Source organism: Pseudophryne corroboree, assembly GCF_028390025.1.
Source record: "Pseudophryne corroboree isolate aPseCor3 chromosome 3 unlocalized genomic scaffold, aPseCor3.hap2 SUPER_3_unloc_71, whole genome shotgun sequence".
Classification (NCBI taxonomy): domain Eukaryota; kingdom Metazoa; phylum Chordata; class Amphibia; order Anura; family Myobatrachidae; genus Pseudophryne; species Pseudophryne corroboree.
In genome coordinates this window covers 84,174-108,229 of record NW_026967565.1, presented here as the reverse complement: position 1 = coordinate 108,229, position 24,056 = coordinate 84,174, and the positions used below count along the sequence as shown (strand labels likewise).

At 49.9% G+C, this 24,056-nt stretch overlaps 1 protein-coding gene across 1 annotated transcript in view; it reads left to right on the top strand.

Annotated features, from left to right (window-relative positions):
* Positions 1 to 24,056, top strand: part of LOC134984667 (oocyte zinc finger protein XlCOF7.1-like) — a 102,057-nt gene that overhangs the window by 57,762 nt on the left and 20,239 nt on the right. Inside the window, exons 2-6 of the mRNA XM_063950195.1 lie at positions 18,091 to 18,239; positions 21,374 to 21,565; positions 22,481 to 22,559; positions 22,678 to 22,775; positions 22,874 to 23,261. Coding sequence (XP_063806265.1) covers positions 18,091 to 18,239; positions 21,374 to 21,565; positions 22,481 to 22,559; positions 22,678 to 22,775; positions 22,874 to 23,261 — 906 coding nt within the window. The remainder of the gene's footprint in view (positions 1 to 18,090; positions 18,240 to 21,373; positions 21,566 to 22,480; positions 22,560 to 22,677; positions 22,776 to 22,873; positions 23,262 to 24,056) is intronic.

Sequence of the window (24,056 nt, the reverse complement as noted above, 5' to 3'; positions counted from 1 at the left end):
TGACAGCACATGATGCTACCCCTGTATATTATGTAAATACAGACCGCTCCCCCTGTATACTATGACAGCACATGATGCTACCCCTGTATATTATGAAAACACAGGCCGCTCCTCCTGTATACTATGACAACACAGGCTGCTACCCCTGTATATTTTAGCAACACAGGCCGCTTCCCCTGTATACAATGACAGCACAGGCCACTCCTTCTGTATAGAAAGCCAATACATGCTGCTCTCCCTATATAATAATAGTAACAAGACACCACAGGCCCCTCCCCCTGTATACTATGACAGCATAGGCCGCTCCCCCTGTATTCAATGACGGCACAGAATGATACCCCTGCATATTATGACAACATAGGCCGCTCCCCCTTTATACTATGACAGCACAGGATGCAACCACTGTATATTATGACAACACAGGCCGCCCCTCCTGTATACTATGACAGCACAGGATGCTACCCCTGTATACTATGACAGCACAGGCCACTCCTTCTGTATAGAAAGCCAATACATGATGCTCACCCTATATAATAGTAACAAGTCACCACAGGCTGCTCCCCCTGTATATTATGACAGCACAGGCCGCTCCCCCTGTATACTATGACAGCACAGGCCACTCCTTCTGTATAGAAAGCCAATACATGATGCTCACCCTATATAATAATAGTAACAAGTCACCACAGGTTGCTCCCCCTGTATACTATGACAGCACAGGCCGCTCCTCCTGTATACAATGACAGCGCAGGATGCTACCCCTGTATATTATGACAATACAGGCCGCTCCCCCTGTATACTATGACAGCACAGGATGCTACCCCTGTATATTATGACAATACAGGCCGCTCCCCCTGTATACTATGACAGCACAGGATGCTATATATTATTATTATGACAACATATGCTGCTCCCCTGAATATTAATACAACACAGGCCGCTCACTTTCAATTTATGGAAATACAATAACGGAGGGGTCAGCGCCACCTGTATTACGGTAACGGCGGGGTCTGAGTCACCCGTATTACGGTAACCGCAGGGTCTGCTGCACCCGTATTACGGTAACTCCGGGGTCTACGCCGCTTGTATTACGGTAACGCCGGAGTTTGCACCACCTGTATTACGGTAACGGCAAGGTCTGCACCTCCTGTATTATGGTAACGGTGGGGTCTGCGCCACTGTATTACAGTAACGGCGGGGTCTGCGCCACTGTATTACGGTAATGGCGGGGACGGCGCCACCTATATTACGGTTACGGCAGGGGCTGCGCCACCTTAATTACAGTAACGGCAGGGGCTGCGCCACCTGTAATACGGTAACGGCGGGGTCTGCGACGCCTGTATTACGGTAATGGCGGGGTCTGCGCCACAGTATTACGGTAACGGCGGGATCTCCACCACCTGTATTACGGTAACGGTGTGATCTGCGCCACCTGTATTACAGTAACAGCGAGGCCTGCGCCACCCTTATTATGGTAATGGCGAGGTCTGCGTCACCCTTATTACGGTAATGGCGGGGTCTGCGCCACCTGTATTACGGTAACGACGGGCTCTGCGCCACCTGTATTACGGTAATGGCGGGGTCTGCTCCACCTGTATTACGGTAACGGCGGGGTCTGCTCCACCTGTATTACGGTAACGGCGGGGTCTGCGCCACCTGTATGACGGTAACGGCGGGGTCTGCGCCACCTGTATTACAGTAATAGGACACTAGAGTGTCAGCCACCTGTACAGGGATAATGCAGCACCAGAGGCTGCTCCAGCTGCACTATAACAAGGCACCAGAGGCTGCTCCCCCTGTAGTACAGAACCTGACACCAGAGCTGCTCAGCCTATAGAATAATAATAATAATATAATTACCTGCTGCCAGACACAGCAATGGCTGCTCTCTGCTCCTGCTGCCTTGTGGGAATGATAGAAGGAAGGCGGAGCTCAGACCAGGGGAAAATGGCCGCCGCTCCTGACGTCACTACTCGGCCAGGGACCCTATTGCTGCTGCCGGACTGGTCTACAAGAAAATGGCCGCCGGCCTCCTGCACTGAGGACATAAATGGTAATATTCCTTACAGATGGCGGGATGTAGGAGGGGAGGAACCAGTCACTAGGAATCAGCTTGTGCCAATCACTCTTTACTTCCGGACTGTGCGTTCCACCTTATTTCCGGACTGTGCGTTCCACATACAGGAAGTGAGTTTTCATCGACTGCAGCAGCCTCCCATTGTCAGTGTCCGTGGAAATCAGGTAATGGCGTCTTATTATACAGGGGGAGCAGCCTGTGGTGCCCTGTTATTATTATTATACAGTGGGAGCAGCCTGTGGTGTCTTGTTGTTATTAATATACAGTGGGAGCAGCCTGTGGTGTCCTGTTATTGTTATTATACAGGAGGAGCAGCCTGTGGTGTCCTATTGTTATTATTATTATTATACAGGAGGAGCAGTCTGTGGTGTCCTGTTATTTTCTCGGACGTCCTAGTGGATGCTGGGACTCCGTAATGACCATGGGGATTAGCGGCTCCGCAGGAGACTGGGCACATCTAAAGAAAGCTTTAGGACCATCTGGTGTGCACTGGCTCCTCCCCCTATGACCCTCCTCCAAGCCTCAGTTAGATTTTTGTGCCCGAACGAGAAGGGTGCACACTAGGTGGCTCTCCTGAGCTGCTTAGTGAAAAGTTTAGTTTTAGGTTTTTTATTTTCAGTGATGGTGGTGTCCTGTTATTGCTAATATTATACATGGGGAGCAGCCTGTGGTGTCCTGTTGTTGTTGTTGTTGTTGTTGTTATGTCAGCTGCAGAGCATTACTACACCACTAGCAGTGTGACAGCTGCAGAGCATTACTACACCACTGGCAGTGTGACAGCTGCAGAGCATTACTACACCACTGGCTGTGTGACAGCTGCAGAGCATTACTACACCACTGGCAGTGTGACAGCTGCAGAGCATTACTACACCACTGGCAGTGTGGCAGCTGCAGAGCATTACTACACCACTGGCAGTGTGGCAGCTGCAGAGCATTACTACACCACTGGCAGTGTGACAGCTGCAGAGCATTACTACACCACTGGCAGTGTGACAGCTGCAGAGCATTACTACACCACTGGCAGTGTGGCAGCTGCAGAGCATTACTACACCACTGGCAGTGTGACAGCTGCAGAGCATTACTACACCACTGGCAGTGTGACAGCTGCAGAGCATTACTACACCACTGGCAGTGTGACAGCTGCAGAGCATTACTGCACCACTGGCAGTGTGACTGCTGCAGAGCATTACTACACCACTGGCAGTGTGACTGCTGCAGGCTGAGCCCCCTCATTGCCGCCCCCCCAGCAGTCACGTCACTATAATGGTGTAAGATGTGAAATGCCCGCTAGGAGGCGCCACACGTATAACGACGGCCATCTGCTGTAGAGACACCGGGCTGTATTATATAATGCCAGTATCAGAAGAGACTGACGTCACGTATGTAACAAGAGTTTCTGCAGCAGCTGTGCCTGGCGTTTACTATTATTCTATAGGGAACCTGTTATTTTGTGTGCGTGCCGGCAGCCGGGCTGTTACTGTGCCCCGTGCTGTGTGCAAATGTGGGGGATACCAGGTAGGCGCTCTATCCAAATGATGCAACCAAAAGATAAAAACAATATAAACAGTAATATAGACCAAAACATATACTAATGGGTGTTACCCTGAGGTATATGATATCTCTGGTATACATGATATACACAATGAGTATACACAAAGGTATCACTGATAAAATCAATGTAAAAGGAAAACGCTGATCCTTCTACATAGGAGACTCTCAGAGGATTTGTCAGTCTCTTATAGTAAATGAGCAGCGCAGTGTGAGTGAGAAGAAATCCTCCAGCTCTTGGAAAAGCTGCCCGGTGTGCGGAGAAACGCGTTGAGGGCACAGAGAGAGGGATTGCTGATACCTGTAGTGCCCACAGAAGAAGATACAACCTCCAGTAGCTGATGGTTCACCAATTGCCGTCAAATGTGAAATGAACATCGTGGAGAGACTGCACCATCTGTTCCTCCCTATTCCGGGTCAGTCCAGACACTGTGCTGCTGATACAAACCTTACCCGTGCTGGGAGTACGAGACAGCGGCTCTGCGCATCCACATTGCACCGCACGACAGGGAACAGCTTATAGCAGACCGCGCCGCCCGCAGCTTCTTCACCCGGGCAAAGGGTGAGACGGAGCGGGTCTGCATTTGTGCCGCAAGGACTACCAACACTGGTGCAGTGACTACTGACTACCATCACATCTATACACATGTAACTCACTTTGTTGTTACACCGGAACTAAGCGGATGGACAATTACCATATAAAGGTCATTCTGGTTCAGGACACATTCCTGTATGAACCATATCAGCTGGAGGATTTCTTCTCCCTCACACTGTGCGCTGCTAATTTACTATAAGAGACTGACAAATCCTCTGAGAGTCTCCTATGTAGAAGGATCAGCGTTTTCCTTTTACATTGATTTTATCAGTGATACCTTTGTGTATACTCATTGTGTATATAATTTATACCAGAGATATCATATACCTCAGGGTAACACCCATTAGTATATGTTTTGGTCTATATTATAGTTTATATTGTTTCTCTGACGTCCTAGTGGATGCTGGGAACTCCGTAAGGACCATGGGGAATAGCGGCTCCGCAGGAGACTGGGCACAAAAGTAAAGCTTTAGGACTACCTGGTGTGCACTGGCTCCTCCCCCTATGACCCTCCTCCAAGCCTCAGTTAGATTTTTGTGCCCGAACGAGAAGGGTGCACACTAGGGGGCTCTCCTGAGCTTCTTAGTGAAAAGTTTAGTTTTAGGTTTTTTATTTTCAGTGAGACCTGCTGGCAACAGGCTCACTGCATCGAGGGACTAAGGGGAGAAGAAGCGAACTCACTTGCTTGCAGAGTGGATTGGGCTTCTTAGGCTACTGGACACCATTAGCTCCAGAGGGATCGAACACAGGCCCAGCCTCGGAGTCCGGTCCCGGAGCCGCGCCGCCGGCCCCCTTACAGAGCCAGAAGCAAGAAGAGGTCCGGAAAATCGGCGGCAGAAGACATCCTGTCTTCACCAAGGTAGCGCACAGCACTGCAGCTGTGCGCCATTGCTCCTCAGCACACTTCACACTTCGGTCACTGAGGGTGCAGGGCACTAAGGGGGAGGCGCCCTGAGCAGCAATAAAAAACACCTTGGCTGGCAAAAATACATCACATATAGCCCCCAGGGCTATATGGATGAATTTTAACCCCTGCCAGATTCTACATAAAAGCGGGAGAAAAGGCCGCCGAGAAGGGGGCGGGGCCTATCTCCTCAGCACACAGGCGCCATTTTCCCTCACAGCTCCGCTGGAAGGACGTCTCCCTGACTCTCCCCTGCAGTCCTGCACTACAGAAACAGGGTAAAAAGGAGAGGGGGGCACTAATTGGCGTAATACTAACATATAGCAGCTATAAAGGGGAAAAACTCTTATATAAGGTTATCAGTGTATATTTATATAGCGCTCTGGTGTGTGCTGGCATACTCTCCCTCTGTCTCCCCAAAGGGCTAGTGGGATCCTGTCCTCTGTCAGAGCATTCCCTGTGTGTGTGCTGTGTGTCGGTACGTTGTGTCGACATGTATGAGGAGGAAAATGATGTGGAGGCGGAACAATTGCCTATAATAGAGATGTCACCCCCTAGGGAGTCGACACCTGAGTGGATGAGATGCTGGAAGGAATTACGTGACAGTGTCAGCTCTTTGCAAAAGACAGTTGACGACATGAGACAGCCGGCTACTCAGCTTGTGCCTGTCCAGACGTCTCAAAAGCCATCAGGGGCTCTAAAACGCCCGTTACCTCAGATGGCAGATACAGACGCCGACACGGATACTGACTCCAGTGTCGACGGGGAAGAGACAAACGTGACTTCCAGTAGGGCCACACGTTATATGATTGAGGCAATGAAAAATGTGTTACATATTTCTGATAATACCACTACTACTAAAAAGGGGTATTATGTTCGGTGAGAAAAAACTACCTGTAGTTTTTCCTGAATCTGAGGAATTAAATGAGGTGTGTGATGAAGCGTGGGTTTCCCCCGATAAGAAACTGATAATTTCTAAAAAATTATTGGCATTATATCCTTTCCCGCCAGAGGTCAGGGTGCGTTGGGAAACACCCCCTAGGGTGGATAAAGCGCTCACACGCTTATCAAAACAGGTCGCTCTACCCTCTCCTGAGACGGCCGCCCTTAAGGATCCTGCTGATAGAAAGCAGGAGGGTATCCTAAAATGTATTTACACACATACTGGTGTTATACTGCGACCAGCAATCGCCTCAGCCTGGATGTGCAGTGCTGGGTTGGCTTGGTCGGATTCCCTGACTGAAAATATTGATACCCTAGATAGGGACAGTATATTAATGACTATAGAGCATTTGAAAGATGCATTTCTATATATGCGTGATGCACAGCGGGATATTTGCCGACTGGCATCAAGAGTAAGTGCGCTGTCCATTTCTGCCAGAAGAGGGTTATGGACGCGACAGTGGTCAGGTGATGCAGATTCCAAACGCCATATGGAAGTACTGCCTTATAAAGGGGAGGAGTTATTTGGGGTAGGTCTTTCAGACCTGGTGGCCACGGCAACGGCTGGGAAATCCACTTTTTTACCCCAGGTCGCCTCTCAACATAAGAAGACGCCGTATTATCAGGCGCAGTCCTTTCGTCCCCATAAGGGCAAACGAGCGAAAGGCTCCTCATTTCTGCCCCGGGGCAGAGGAAGGGGAAAAAGGCTGCAGCAAGCAGCCAGTTCCCAGGAACAGAAGCCCTCTCCCGCTTCTGCTAAGTCCTCAGCATGACGCTGGGGCTTTACAAGCGGACTTAGGTATGGTGGGGGCACGTCTCAAGAATTTCAGCGCGCAGTGGGCTCACTTGCAGGTAGATCCCTGGGTCCTTCAGGTGGTATCTCAGGGGTACAGGTTAGAATTCGAGACATCTCCCCCTCGCCGTTTCCTAAAGTCTGCTTTACCGACATCTCCCTCCGACAGGGAGGCGGTATTGGAAGCCATTCACAAGCTGTATTCTCAGCAGGTGATAATCAAGGTACCCCTCCTGCAACAGGGCAAGGGGTATTATTCAACGCTGTTTGTGGTACCGAAGCCGGACGGCTCGGTGAGACCTATTTTAAATCTGAAATCCTTGAACACTTACATACAAAGGTTCAAGTTCAAGATGGAGTCACTCAGAGCAGTGATCGCGAACCTGGAAGAAGGGGACTATATGGTGTCTCTGGACATCAAGGATGCTTACCTCCATGTCCCAATTTACCCTTCTCACCAAGGGTACCTCAGGTTTGTGGTACAGAACTGTCACTATCAGTTTCAGACGCTGCCGTTTGGATTGTCCACGGCACCCCGTGTCTTTACCAAGGTAATGGCCGAAATGATGATACTTCTTCGAAGAAAAGGCGTCTTAATTATCCCTTACTTGGACGATCTCCTGATAAGGGCAAGATCCAAGGAACAGTTAGTAGTCGGAGTAGCACTATCTCAAGTAGTGTTACGGCAGCACGGGTGGATTCTAAATATCCCAAAATCGCAGCTGATTCCGACGACACGTCTGTTGTTCCTAGGGATGATTCTGGACACAGTCCAGAAAAAGGTGTTTCTCCCGGAGGAGAAAGCCAGGGAGTTATCCGAGCTAGTCAGAAACCTCCTAAAACCAGGCCAAGTGTCAGTGCATCAATGTACAAGGGTCCTAGGGAAAATGGTGGCTTCTTACGAAGTGATTCCATTCGGCAGATTCCACGTAAGAACTTTTCAGTGGGATCTGCTGGACAAATAATCCGGATCGCATCTTCACATGCATCAGCGGATAACCCTGTCTCCAAGGACAAGGGTGTCTCTCCTGTGGTGGTTGCAGAGTGCTCATCTTCTAGAGGGCCGCAGATTCGGCATTCAGGACTGGGTCCTGGTGACCACGGATGCCAGCCTGAGAGGCTGGGGAGCAGTCACACAGGGAAAAAATTTCCAGGGCTTGTGGTCAAGCCTGGAGACGTCACTTCACATAAATATCCTGGAACTAAGGGCCATTTACAATGCTCTAAGCCAAGCAAGACCTCTGCTTCAGGGTCAGCCGGTGTTGATCCAGTCAGACAACATCACGGCAGTCGCCCACGTAAACAGACAGGGCGGCACAAGAAGCAGGAGGGCAATGGCAGAAGCTGCAAGGATTCTTCGCTGGGCGGAGAATCATGTGATAGCACTGTCAGCAGTGTTCATTCTGGGAGTGGACAACTGGGAAGCAGACTTCCTCAGCAGACACGACCTCCACCCGGGAGAGTGGGGACTTCATACAGAAGTCTTCCACATGATTGTCAACCGTTGGGAAAAACCAAAGGTGGACATGATGGTGTCCCTCCTCAACAAAAAACTAGACAGGTATTGCGCCAGGTCAAGGGACCCTCAGGCAATAGCGGTGGACGCTCTGGTAACACCGTGGGTCTACCAGTCAGTGTATGTGTTCCCTCCTCTGCCTCTCATACCCAAGGTACTGAGAATTATAAGACGGAGAGGAGTAAGAACTATACTCGTGGCTCCGGATTGGCCAAGAAGGACTTGGTACCCGGAGCTTCAAGAGATGCTCACAGAGTACCCGTGGCATCTACCTCTAAGAAGGGACCTGCTCCAGCAAGGACCCTGTCTGCTCCAAGACTTACCGCGGCTGCGTTTGACGGCATGGCGGTTGAACGCCGGATCCTGAAGGGAAAAGGCATTCCGGATGAAGTCATCCCTACCCTGATCAAAGCCAGGAAGGATGTAACCGCACAGCATTATCACCGTATTTGGCGTAAATATGTTGCGTGGTGCGAGGCCAGGAAGGCCCCTACAGAGGAATTTCAACTGGGTCGTTTCCTGCATTTCCTGCAAACAGGACTGTCTATGGGCCTAAAATTAGGGTCCATAAAGGTTCAAATTTCGGCCCTGTCGATTTTCTTCCAGAAAGAACTGGCTTCGGTTCCTGAAGTTCAGACGTTTGTCAAGGGGGTACTGCATATACAGCCTCCTTTTGTGCCTCCAGTGGCACCCTGGGATCTCAATGTGGTTTTGGGGTTCCTAAAATCACATTGGTTTGAACCACTTACCACTGTGGACTTAAAATATCTCACATGGAAAGTGGTAATGCTGTTGGCCCTGGCTTCAGCCAGGCGCGTGTCAGAATTGGCGGCTTTGTCCTATAAAAGCCCTTACCTGATTTTTCATACGGATAGGGCGGAATTGAGGACTCGTCCTCATTTTCTCCCTAAGGTGGTTTCAGCGTTTCACCTGAACCAGCCTATTGTGGTGCCTGCGGCTACTAGGGACTTGGAGGACTCCAAGTTGCTGGACGTAGTCAGGGCCCTGATAATATATGTTTCCAGGACGGTGGAGTCAGAAAATCTGACTCGCTGTTTATCCTGTATGCACCCAACAAGCTGGGTGCTCCTGCTTCTAAGCAGACGATTGCTCGTTGGATTTGTAGTACAATTCAGCTTGCACATTCTGTGGCAGGCCTGCCACAGCCAAAATCTGTAAATGCCCACTCCACAAGGAAGGTGGGCTCATCTTGGGCGGCTGCCCGAGGGGTCTCGGCTTTACAACTTTGCAGAGCAGCTACTTGGTCAGGGCCAAACACGTTTGCTAAATTCTACAAATTTGATAACCTGGCTGAGGAGGACCTGGAGTTCTCTCATTCGGTGCTGCAGAGTCATCCGCACTCTCCCGCCCGTTTGGGAGCTTTGGTATAATCCCCATGGTCCTTACGGAGTTCCCAGCATCCACTAGGACGTCAGAGAAAATAAGAATTTACTCACCGGTAATTCTATTTCTCGTAGTCCGTAGTGGATGCTGGGCGCCCATCCCAAGTGCGGATTATCTGCAATACTTGTACATAGTTATTGTTAACTAATCGGGTTATTGTTGTAGTGAGCCATCCTTCGAGAGGCTCCTCTGTTATCATACTGTTAACTGGGTTCAGATCACTAGTTGTACGGTGTGATTGGTGTGGCTGGTATGAGTCTTACCCGGGATTCATAAATCCTTCCTTATTGTGTACGCTCGTCCGGGCACAGTATCTTAACTGAGGCTTGGAGGAGGGTCATAGGGGGAGGAGCCAGTGCACACCAGGTAGTCCTAAAGCTTTACTTTTGTGCCCAGTCTCCTGCGGAGCCGCTATTCCCCATGGTCCTTACGGAGTTCCCAGCATCCACTACGGACTACGAGAAATAGAATTACCGGTGAGTAAATTCTTTTTATTTTTTATTTTCTTGTGTGTAATAAACAGTGTTTTTAATTTATATTTTTTGGCTGCATCATTTGGATAGAGCGCCTACCTGGTATTCCCCACATTTGTCTCTGTTTGAGGAGGCCGGCTACCCCTCTCCAGGTGGCTGCTAATCCTAAGGTGTATTCCATCACAGACCTGCCCAGCGCCAACAAACCTTGTTTCTCTGACGTCCTAGTGGATGCTGGGGACTCCGTAAGGACCATGGGGAATAGACGGCTCCGCAGGAGACTGGGCACATCTAAATAAAGATTTAGGACTATCTGGTGTGCACTGGCTCCTCCCCCTATGACCCTCCTCCAAGCCTCAGTTAGATTTCTGTGCCCGGCCGAGCTGGATGCACACTAGGGGCTCTCCTGAGCTCCTAGAAAGAAAGTATAGTTTAGGTTTTTTATTTTACAGTGAGACCTGCTGGCAACAGGCTCACTGCACCGAGGGACTAAGGGGAGAAGAAGCGAACCTACCTAAGTGGTGGTAGCTTGGGCTTCTTAGGCTACTGGACACCATTAGCTCCAGAGGGATCGCACACAGGACCCGACCTCGTCGTCCGTTCCCGGATCCGTGCCGCCGTTCCCCTTACAGAGCCAGAAGCAAGAAGGTCCGGAAAATCGGCGGCTGAAGACTTCTGTCTTCTCTAAGGTAGCGCACAGCACTGCAGCTGTGCGCCATTGCTCCTCATGCACACCACACACTGCGGTCACTGATGGGTGCAGGGCGCTGGGGGAGGGGGGGCACCCTGAGCAGCAATAAATAGCACCTTGGCTGGCAAACTGACACCATGTATAGCCCCAGGGGCTATATAGGTGTATATTAACCCCTGCCAGAACTATTAAAATAGCGGGAGAAAGCCCACCGAAAAAGGGGCGGAGCCTTCTCCCTCAGCACACTGGCGCCATTTTCCCTCACAGCTCCGCTGGAAGGATCGCTCCCTGGCTCTCCCCTGCAGTCCTGCACTACAGTAAGGGTAAAAAAGAGAGGGGGGGCACAAATTTAGGCGCAGTATAATATATATATGCAGCTATAAGGGAAAACACTCTTTATAGGTGATATCCCTGTGGTATATAGCGCTCTGGTGTGTGCTGGCATACTCTCCCTCTGTCTCCCCAAAGGACTTTGTGGGGTCCTGTCCTCTGTCAGAACATTCCCTGTGTGTGTGCTGTGTGTCGGTACTGCTGTGTCGACATGTATGATGAGGAAAATGATGTGAAGGCGGAGCAAATGCCTGTGAATGTGATGTCACCCCCTGCGGGGTCGACACCTGTGTGGATGGACTTATGGAAGGAATTACGTGACAGTGTCAACTCCTTACACAAAAGGTTTGACGACATAGGACAGCCGGCTACTCAGCTTGTGCCTGTTCCAGCGTCTCAAATGTCATCATCGGCTTTAAAACGCCCGCTACCTCCGGTGACAGACACAGATGTCGACACGGATACCGACTCCAGTGTCGGCGACGATGAGACTAGTGTACCCTCCAATAGGTCCACCCGTTACATGATTGAGGCAATGAAAAATGTAATTATATATTTCTGATAATACCCCAGGTACCAGAAAAAAGGGTATTATGTTTGGTGAGAAAAAACTACCTGTAGTTTTTCCTGCATCTGAGGAATTAAATGAGGTGTGTGAGGAAGCGTGGACTTCCCCCGATAAGAAATTGATAATTTCCATACGGTTATTGGCAGCATACCCTTTCCCGCCAGAGGATAGGTCACGTTGGGAAACACCCCCTAGGGTAGATAAGGCGCTGACACGCTTATCAAAAAAGGTGGCACTACCGTCTCCGGATACGGCCGCCCTAAAGGAACCTGCTGATAGAATGCAGGAGGCTACCCTTAAAGCTATATACACACACACGGGAATTATATTGCGACCAGCCATTGCATAATCATGGATGTGCAGTGCTGCAGCTGCGTGGTCAGATTCCCTGTCGGATAATATTGATACGATGGATAGGGACAATATTTTGCTGACGATAGAGCATATAAAAGACGCCGTCTTATACATGCGTGATGCACAGAGGGATATTTGCCGGCTGGCATCAAAAATAAGCGCTATGTCCATTGCCGCCAGAAACGGGTTATGGACTCGGCAATGGTCAGGCGATGCCGACTCGAAACGGCACATGGAAGTTTTGCCCTATAAGGGGGTGGAACTGTTTGGGGAGGGTCTTTCGGACCTCGTTTCCACAGCTACTGCTGGGAAATTGACCTTTTTGCCACAGGCTACCCCACAGCAAAAGAAAGCACCGTATTATCAGGTACAGTCCTTTCGGCCCCAGAAAAGCAAGAGGGCTAGAGGCTCATCCTTTCTGCCGAGAGGCAAAGGTAGGGGGAAAAAGCTGCAGCACACAGCTAGTTCCCAAGAGCAGAAGTCCTCCCCTGCGTCCGGTAAGTCCATAGCATGACGCTGGGGCTGCTCAGGCGGACCCGGGTACGGTGGGGGCCCGTCTCAGAAATTTCAGCGCACAGTGGGCTCTCTCACAGGTGGATCCCTGGGTCCTTCAAGTAGTATCTCAGGGGTACAGGCTGGAATTCGAGACGTCTCCCTCCCCCCCCCCCCCCCGCCGTTTCCTAAAATCTGCCTTACCGGCAACTCCCTCTGCCAGGGAGGCATTGTTGGTGGCTATTCAAAAACTGTATTCACAGCAAGTGATTGTCAAGGTACCCCTCCTTCAGCAAGGAAAGGGTTACTATTCCACAATGTTTGTGGTACCGAAACCGGACGGTTCAGTGAGACCCATCTTAAATTTAAAATCCTTGAACACTTATATCAAAAGGTTCAAGTTCAAGATGGAATCGCTTAGGGCGGTTATTGCGAGCCTGGACGAGGGGGATTACATGGTCTCCCTGGACATCAAGGATGCGTACCTGCATATCCCCATTTACCCTCCTCACCAGGAGTACCTCAGATTTGTGGTACAGGACTGTCACTATCAGTTCCAAACGCTGCCATTTGGGTTATCCACGGCACCGAGGGTCTTTACCAAGGTAATGGCCGAAATGATGATACTCCTTCGCAAGAAGGGAGTTTTAATTATCCCGTACTTGGACGATCTCCTAATAAAGGCGAGGTCCAAGGAACAGTTGGTAGTGGGGGTAGCACTTTCTCGGGAAGTGCTGCAACAGCATGGCTGGATTCTCAATATTTCAAAGTCACAGCTGGTCCCGACGACACGTCTTCTGTTCCTGGGATAGATTCTGGACACAGACCAGAAAAAAGTGTTTCTTCCAGTGGAAAAAGCAGAGGAGTTGTCATCTCTAGTCAGAGACCTCCTAAAACCGGGACAGGTGTCGTTACATCAATGCACACGAGTCCTGGAGAAAATGGTAGCTTCGTACGAAGCAATTCCATTCGGAAGGTTCCACGCAAGGACTTTCCAGTGGGACCTGTTGGACAAATGGTCCGGTTCCCATCTCCAGATGCAACAGCGGATAACCCTGTCGGCAAGGACCAGGGTCTCGCTGCTGTGGTGGCTGCAGAGGGCTCATCTACTAGAGGGCCGCAGATTTGGAATACAGGACTGGGTCCTGGTGACCACGGATGCCAGCCTTCGGGGCTGGGGTGCAGTCACACAGGGAAGAAATTTCCAAGGACTGTGGTCAAATCAGGAGATTTCGCTTCACATAAATATTCTGGAGCTAAGGGCCATTTACAATGCCCTAAGCCAAGCAAGGCCCCTGCTTCAGAATCAGCCGGTACTGATCCAATCAGACAACATCACGGCGGTCGCCCATGTAAACAGACAGGGCGGCACAAGAAGCAGGAGGGCAATGGCAGAAGCCACAAGGATTCTCCGATGGGCGGAAAATCATGTGTTAGCACGGACAGCAGTGTTCATTCCGGGAGTGGACAACTGGGAAGCAGACTTCCTCAGCAGGCACGACCTCCACCCGGGAGAATGGGGACTTCATCCAGAAGTCTTCCAACTGTTGGTAAACCGTTGGGAAAGACCACAGGTGGACATGATGGCGTCCCGCCTCAACAAAAAGCTAAAAAGATATTGCGCCAGGTCAAGGGACCCTCAGGCGATTGCTGTGGACGCTCTAGTAACACCGTGGGTCTACCAGTCGGTTTATGTGTTTCCTCCTCTGCCTCTCATTCCCAAGGTACTGCGAATAATACGAAGGCGAGGAGTGAAAACTATTCTCGTGGTTCCGGATTGGCCAAGAAGAGCTTGGTACCCAGAACTTCAAGAGATGCTTTCAGAGGACCCATGGCCTCTACCACTCAGGCGGGACCTGCTGCAGCAGGGGCCCTGCCTGTTCCAAGACTTACCGCGGCTGCGTTTGATGGCATGGCGGTTGAACGCCGGATCCTAAAGGAAAAGGGCATTCCGGAGGAAGTCATTCTAGCTGATTAAAGCTAGGAAGGATGTCACTGCAAAACATTATCACCGCATTTGACGAAAATATGTTGCGTGGTGTGAGGCCAGGAAGGCCCCAACGGAGGAATTTCAACTGGGTCGATTCCTGCATTTCCTGCAAGCAGGGGTGACGTTGGGCCTCAAATTGGGGTCCATTAAGGTCTAAATTTCGTCTCTGCCGATTTTCTTCCAGAAAGAACTGGCTTCACTGCCTGAAGTTCAGACTTTTTTGTCAAAGGAGTTCTGCATATTCAGCCTCTTTTTGTGCCCCCAGTGGCACCTTGGGATCTCAATGTGGTTTTGGAGTTCCTGAAATCACATTGGTTTGAGCCACTTAAGACTGTGGATTTGAAATATCTAACGTGGAAAGTGGTCATGCTGTTGGCCCTGGCTTCGGGCAGGCGTGTGTCAGAATTGGCGGCTTTGTCCTGTAAAAGCCCTTATCTGATTTTCCATATGGATAGGGCAGAACTGAGGACTCGTCCTCAGTTTCTCCCGAAGGTGGTATCAGCTTTTCACTTGAACCAACCTATTGTGGTGCCTGCGGCTACTAGGGACTTGGAAGATTCCAAGTTACTAGACGTAGTCAGGACCCTGAAAATGTATGTTTCCAGGACGGCTGGAGTCAGAAAAACTGACTCGCTGTTTATCCTGTATGCACCCAACAAGCTGGGTGCTCCTGCTTCTAAGCAAACTATCGCGTGCTGGATTTGTAGCACGATTCAGCTTGCGCATTCTGCGGTGGGACTACCGCAGCCTAAATCTGTAAAAGCCCATTCCACGAGGAAGGTGGGCTCAGCTTGGGCGGCTTCCCAAGGGGTCTCGGCTTTACAACTTTGCCGAGCTGCTACTTGGTCAGGGGCAAACACATTTGCAAAATTCTACAAATTTGATACCCTGGCTGAGGAGGACCTGGAGTTCTTTCATTCGGTGCTGCAGAGTCATCCGCACTCTCCCGCCCGTTTGGGAGCTTTGGTATAATCCCCATGGTCCTTACGGAGTCCCAGCATCCACTAGGACGTCAGAGAAAATAAGATTTTACTCACCGGTAATTCTATTTCTCGTAGTCCGTAGTGAATGCTGGGCGCCCATCCCAAGTGCGGATTGTCTGCAATACTTGTAAATAGTTATTGTTACGCAAATCGGGTTGTTATTGCGAGCCATCTGTTCAGATGCTCCGTTGTTATCATACTGTTAACCGGGGTTCCTATCACGAGTTATACGGTGTGATTGGTGTGGCTGGTATGAGTCTTACCCGGGATTCAAAATCCTTCCTTATTGTGTACGCTCGTCCGGGCACAGTATCCTAACTGAGGTCTGGAGGAGGGTCATAGGGGGAGGAGCCAGTGCACACCAGGTAGTCCTAAATCTTTCTTAGAGTGCCCAGTCTCCTGCGGAGCCCGTCTATTCCCCATGGTCCTTACGGAGTCCCAGCATCCACTACGGACTACGAGAAATAGAATTACCGGTGAGTAAATTCTTATTTTTTTCATGCTCTGTGCGATGCCAACATCTGCACCCATGCAGCAAATAGGGGAGGGCAGCATCTAGAAGCAGGCACAGAGAGAGCGGCACTTTCTCCTCCAGGGGCTTCCTCGCTCACCCGCCTCAAGGGGCTCCCAGCTGCTCTTCCTTCATAGGCTGCAGAGGGTGTGGGTAGGAGGCAGGGGGCTGGAGCCTCTAGTATGGGAGGGCCAGGTTATAGCCTGCAGGCAGCTGGCACTGTACCCCGCTGCTGGTGACCCCGTCTGAGCCCCATCTCATGTTACTCCATGCAGCTGCTCCCCTGTCTGTCTCCTGCCGCCTTTCCCATGTCTGTCTCCTGCCATCTTTCCCCTGTCTGTCTCCTGCCGTCTTTCCCCTGTCTGTCTCCTGCCGCCTTTCCCCTGTCTGTCTCCTGCCGCCTTTCCCCTGCCTGTCTCCTGCCGCCTTTCCCCTGCCTGTCTCCTGCCGCCTTTCCCCTGCCTGTCTCCTGCCGCCTTTCCCCTGCCTGTCTCCTGCCGCCTTTCCCCTGCCTGTCTCCTGCCGCCTTTCCCCTGCCTGTCTCCTGCCGCCTTTCCCCTGTCTGTCTCCTGCCGCCTTTCCCCTGTCTGTCTCCTGCCGCCTTTCCCCTGCCTGTCTCCTGCCGCCTTTCTCCTGCCTGTCTCCTGCCGCCTTTCCCCTGCCTGTCTCCTGCCGCCTTTCCCCTGTCTGTCTCCTGCCACCTTTCCCCTGTCTGTCTCCTGCCGCCTTTCCCTGCCTGTCTCCTTCAACCTTTCCACTGTCTGTCTCCTGCTGCCTTTCCCCTGCCTGTCTCCTGCCGCCTTTCCCCTGCATGTCTCCGGCCGCCTTTCCCCTGTCTGTCTCCGGCGGCCTTTCCCCTGCCTGTCTCCTTCCGCCTTTCCCCTGCCTGTCTCCTGCCGCCTTATCCCTGCCTGTCTCCTGCCACCTTTCCCCTGCCTGTCTCCTGCCACCTTTCCCCTGCCTGTCTCCTGCCACCTTTCCCCTGCCTGTCTCCTGCCACCTTTCCCCTGCCTGTCTCCTGCCACCTTTCCACTGTCTGTCTCCTGCCGCCTTTCCACTGTCTGTCTCCTGCCGCCTTTCTCCTGCCTGTCTCCTGCCGCCTTTCCCCTGCCTGTCTTCTGCCGCCTTTCCCCTGCCTGTCTCCTGCCGTCTTTCCGCTGCATGTCTCCTGCCGTCTTTCCCCTGTCTGTCTCCTGCCGTCTTTCCCCTGTCTGTCTCCTGCCGTCTTTCCCCTGTCTGTCTCCTGCCGTCTTTCCCCTGTCTGTCTCCGGCCGCCTTTCCCCTGCCTGTCTCCTGCCGCCTTTCCCCTGCCTGTCTCCTGCCACCTTTCCTTGCCTGTCTCCTGCCACCTTTCCTTGCCTGTCTCCTGCCTCATTTCTGCTGCCTGTCGTGTTTCCCCTGCATGTATCCTGCCACCCTACAGCCTCATGCCAGTTTACTGCCACCCCCACCCTGCCGCACCCCTGCTTGTCTCCAGCCACCTTCCCCCTGCATGTCTCCTGCCGCCTTCCCCCTGCCTGTCTCCAGCCGCCTTCCCCCTGCCTGTCTCCTGCCACCCCTTGCCTGTCTCCGGCCGCCATTCCCTTGCCTGTCTCCGTCTGCCTTTCCCCTGCCGTTCTCCTGCAACCTTTCCCCTGCCTGGCTCCTGCAGCCTTCCCCCTGCCTGTCTCCTGCCGCCTTTCCAGGAGACCCAGTCCCTTCACAGTGTACTGAACATCAGCTCATTGTGACTCCACCCACAATAGCGCTACAATCTAGATCAGGAACACTATACAGTACAGCCTTATGGGGCTGGGTCACAGGAACCTCGGAGACACTGAGCAGGACCCTATGGCTGTGGGGAAATAGGAGACTTAACTCACTCTATTCCACATTTACTATGTTACATGTGCAATATGTTTTATGTATTATATTTATTCCAGGAACTCCAGCTGTGAGGAACGGAGTCTTTATTACACATCACACGTTCTGTATTCTCTCTGATTTACCGAGGATGGACAAGAACAGGAGTCATAGGACTGAGAGGATAATAAATATCACCCTGGAGATCATCTACCTGCTGACTGGGGAGGTGAGTGGATCTGGGAGCTTCACAGTGACCTTATATCTATAGTAATAATACAGGGACATGACTGGGGAGGTGAGAGGATCTGGGAGCATCACTGTGACCTTATATTTCTAGTAATAATACCGGGACATGACTGGGTAGCTGAGAGGATCTGGGAGCATCATTGTGACCTTATATCTATAGTAATAATACAGGGACATGACTGGGGAGGTAAGAGGATCTGGGAGTGTCACAGTGACATTACTTATATCTATAATAATAATAATACAGGGATATGACTGGGGAGGTGAGGGGATCTGGGAGCGTCACTTTGACATAGCATATTTATAGTAATAATTCAGGGACGTGACGAGGTGAGGGGATCTGGCAGCTCACAGTGACATCACTTATATCTATAGTAATAATAAAGGGACATGACTGTGGGGGTGAGTGAATCTTGGAGCGCCACTGTGACCTTATATCTATATTAATAATGCGTATATGACTGGAGAGGTGAGGGGATCTGGGAGTGTCACAGTGACATCACTAATATCTATAGCAATACAGGGACATGACTGGGGAGGTGAGGGGATCTAGGAAAGGCACAGTGACGTCACATATATAGTAATAATACAGGGACATAACTGGGGAGGTGATGGGATCTGGGAGCATCACAGAGACATCACTTATATCTATGGTAATAATACAGGAACCTGACTTGGGAGGTGAGGGGATTTGGCAGCCTCACAGTGAGATCACTAATATCTATAGTCATAATAGAGGGACATGACATGGGAGGTGAGGGAATCTGGGAGCGTCACAGTGACCTAACTTATATCTATAGTAATAATACAGGGACGTAACTGGGGAGGTGATGGAATCTGATAGCGTCACAGTAACCTAACTTATATCTATAATAATACGTGGACATGACTGTGAAGGTGAGGGGATATGGAGGCGTCCCACTGATGTCACATATATCTATAGTAATGATACAGGGACATGACTGGGGAGGTTAGGAGATCTGGGAGCGTCATTGTGACATAATATCTCTCTCGTACTAATACAAGGGACATGACTGGGGAGTTGAGGGGTTCTGGGAGCACTACAGTGACTTCACTAATATCTATAATAATAATAATAATACAGGGACATGACCGGGGAGGTGTGGTGATCTGGGAGCATCACAGTGACTTCACTTATATCTATAATAATAATAATAATGCAGGGACATGACTGGGGAGGTGAGGGGATCTGAGAGTATCACAGTGACATTACTTATATCTATAATAATAATACAGGGATATGACTGGGAGGTGAGGGGATCTGGGAGCGTCACTTTGACATAGCATATTTATAGTAATAATTCAGGGACGTGACGAGGTGAGGGGATCTGGCAGCTCACAGTGACATCACTTATGTCTAAAGAAATAATACAGGGACATGACTGGGGAGGTGAGGGGAACTGGGAGCGTCACAGTGACATCACTTATATCTATAGTAATAATACAGGGACATGACTGGGGAGGTGAGGGGATCTGGGAGTGTCACAGTGACATCACTTATATCTATAGTAATAATACAGGGAGATGAATGGGGAGGTGATGCAATCTAGGAATGTCACACTAATGTCACATATAGCTATAGAAATACACAGGGACATAACTGGAGAGTTGAGGTGATCTTGGAGTGTCACAGTGACATCACTTATATCTATAGTAATAATACAGGGACCTGACTGGGGAGGTGAGGGGATCTGGGAGCCTCACTGTGACATCACTTATATCTATAGTAATAATACAGGGATATGACTGTGGAGGTGAGGGGATCTGGGAGTGTCACAGTGACATCACATATCTATAGTAATAATACAGGAACCTGACTGGGGAAATGAGGGGATCTGGGAGCCTCACTGTGACATCACTTATATCTATAGTAATAATACAGGTATATTACTGGGGAGGTGAGGTAATCTGACAGCATCACAGTGACATCACTTATATCTATAGTAATAATACAGAAACATGACTGGGGAGGTGAGGGAATCTGGAAGCGTCCCTGTGATGTAACTTATATCTATAGTAATAAAACAGGGACATGACTGGGGAGGTGAGGGGATCTGGGAGCGTCACTTTGACATAGCATATTTATAGTAATAATTCAGGGACGTGACGAGGTGAGGGGATCTGGGAGCATCACAGTGACATCACTTATATCTAAAGTAATAATACAGGGACATGACTGGAGTGAATCTGGGAGCGTCACAGTGACCTAACTTATATCTATAGTAATAATACAGGGATATGAACAGAGAGGTGAGAGAGTATGGTAGCATAACTGTAACATTACTTATTTTTAGTAATAATACAGGGACATGACTGGGGAGTTGAGGGGATCTGGGATTGTCACTGTGACATCACTTATATCTATTGTGATAATACGAGAACATGACTGGGGAGGTGAGGGGATCTGGGAGAGGCGCAATGATGTCACATATCTATAGTAATAATACAAGGACATGACTGGGGAGGTGAGGGAATCTGGGAGTATCACAGTGACGTCACTTATATCTATAGTAATAATACAGAGACGTGACTGGGGAGGTGAGGAGATCTGGAAGCGTCACAGTGATGTCACTTATATCAATAGAAATAATACAGGGACATGACTGGGGAGGTGAGGGGATCTGGGAGCGTCAATGTGACATCACATATCTATAGTAATAATACAGGGTCATGACTGGGGAGGTTAGCGGATCTGGGAGCTATACAGTGACATTACTTTAGTAGTAATACAAAGATATGACTGAGAAGGTGAGGGGATCCGAGAGCATTACAGTGACGTCACTAATATCTATAGTCATAATACAGGGACATGACTGGGGAGGTGAGGGAATCGGAACGTCACAGTGACATCACATATCTATAGTAATAATACAGGGACCTGACTGGGGAGGTGAAGGGATTTTGGAGCTTCATAGTGACGTCACTCATTTCTATAGAAATAATACAGGGACATGACTGGGGAGGTGAGATGATTTAGAAGCGTCACTGTGAATTCACTTATATCTATAGTAATAATAAAGGGACATGACTGGGGAGGTGAGGGGGGGTCTGGGAGTGTATATATTGATATTTGATGTCTCCTCCATTACTCAGGATTACACAGTAGTGAAGAAGACATCCAATGAGTGTGAGATATTCAACAGCCGTCCCCGTGTGTCAGGAGGACTGAGTAGAACCCAGAGACCCATCCCAGTGCCTCCACCTCACTCACTAATACATGAGAGACTCAATGACCAAAAGATCCTGGAACTCACCAACAAGATCATTCAGCTGCTGACTGGAGAGGTGACTGCTGGGAATGGGGCATTACACAGTAACACCAGGGGACGTGCCTGGGTGATGACTAGAGAGGTGATTGCTGGGAATGGGGCATTATACAGTAACACCAGGGGATGTGTTTGGGTGATAACTGGAGAGGTGACTGCTGGGAATGGGGCATTATACAGTAACACCAGGGGACGTGTCTGGGTGATGACTGGAGAGGTCATTGCTGGGAATGGGGCATTATACAGTAACACCAGGGGATGTGTCTGGGTGATGACTGGGGAGGTGACTGCTGGGATGGGGCATTATACAGTAACACCAGGGGATGTCTCTGAGTGATGACTGGAGAGATTACTACTGGGAATGGAACATTATACAGTAACACCAGGGGACGTTTCTGGGTGATGACTGGAGAGGTGACTGCTGGGAATGAGGCATTATACATTGACATGAGGGGAAGTGTCTGGGTGATGACTGGAGAGGTGACTGCTGGGAATGGGGTATTATACAGTAACACCAGGGGATGTGTCTGGGTGATGACTGGAGAGGTGACTGCTGGGAATGGGACATTATACAGTAACACCAGGGGACGTGTCTGGGTGATGACTGGAGAGGTGACTGCTGGGAATGGGACATTATACAGTAACACCAGGGGACGTGTCTGGGTGATGACTGGAGAGGTGACTGCTGGGAATGGGACATTATACAGTAACACCAGGGGACGTGTCTGGGTGATGACTGGAGAGGTGACTGCTGGGAATGGGACATTATACAGTAACACCAGGGGACGTGTCTGGGTGATGACTGGAGAGGTGACTGCTGGGAATGGGACATTATACAGTAACACCAGGGGATGTGTCTGGGTGATCACTGTATCACTGTGTGTGTCAGGTTCCTATAAGGTGTCAGGATGTCACTGTCTATGTCTCCATGCAGGAGGGGGAGTATATAGAGGAACACAGGGGTCTGTACAAGGACGTGATGATGGAGAATCACCGGCCCCTCACATCACTGGGTAAGAGGAGACTGTCATGTATTGTACAGGGCAGAGCAGATATGGGGGTACCTATATACACACATCATCTGATAATCACATATATACATTGTACTCATTCACTGTGTGTCTCCTACAGATGGGCCCAGTAACAGAGATACCCCAGAGAGATGTCCCCGTCCTCTGTATTCCCAGGATTGTACAGAGGAGAATCACAGGATCCCACAGGAGGATCAGGTAGGTGGGATTTAGGGTCTTCCCAATAAACCAAAGTGACTGTCACTATACGTTGTGTAGAGGAGCTGTGTGTCATTATATTTGTCTTGTTTACATAGGGTGAAGCCCAATTAAATAATATTAAAATCAAAGATACAGAGGGAGAAGAAGAGACGTATGTGACTGATATGGAGGGAGAAGAAGAGACGTATGTGACTGATATGAAGGCAGAAGATATAGAGGGAGAAGAAGAGACGTATGTGACTGATATGAAGGCAGAAGATATAGAGGGAGAAGAAGAGACGTATATGACTGATATGAAGGCAGAAGATATAGAGGGAGAAGAAGAGACGTATGTGACTGATATAAAGGCAGAAGATACAGAGAGAGAAGAAGTGACGTATGTGACTGATATAAAGGCAGAAGATGTAGAGGGAGAAGAAGAGACGTATGTGAGGGGGGATCAGCAGTGTAAGGAGGAGGAGATCCCTACAGATATCAGCACAGGTGAGTAATAAACACTTATTACAGAAAAGAGTCACATATTCTCCTTTATCAGTCACTACAGCAATCTCTTATCCTACACCCTCCTCTGTCAGAACAAACTAATGAGGAATTTTTTTCCCCAGTGTAGAGTTTAGAGCCATCACCCCTATTATACTCCTGCTCTCACCCTCACATCATGTCACTGTGTGGTACCAGCCCAGAGATCTGACCAGTATCCTCCCCACATTTTCTGGTTTATCTTATACATCAGGAGCCATCAGCCCCTATTATACTCCTGCTCTCCCGTTCACATCATGTCACTGTGTTACCAGCCCAGAGATCTGACCAGTCTCCTCCCCACACTCTCTGGTGTATCTCATACATCAGTAGCCATCAGCCCCTATTATACTCCTGCTCTCCCCCTTACATCATGTCACTGTGTGTTACCAGCCCAGAGATCTGACCAGTCTCCTCCCCACACTCTCTGGTGTATCTCATACATCAGTAGCCATCAGCCCCTATTATACTCCTGCTCTCTCCCTCACTGTGTTACTAGCCCAGAGATCTGACCAGTCTCCTCCCCACACTCTCTGGTATATCTCACACATCAGGAGCCATCAGCCCATATTAATCCCATGGTCTTCTTATCATGTCACTGAGGTCAGGTAGGATTTGTTTTCTGTAACTAACATGGTGTTGAGTCTCAGCAATAAGAAGGCAAGCTGAGAACTGAACTCTCTGCCCTAGAACGCCAGTCTCCTTTTTCGAGTAGGCCGTGACATTGGTCTTCAGCACACGGATGAGTAATGCATAATA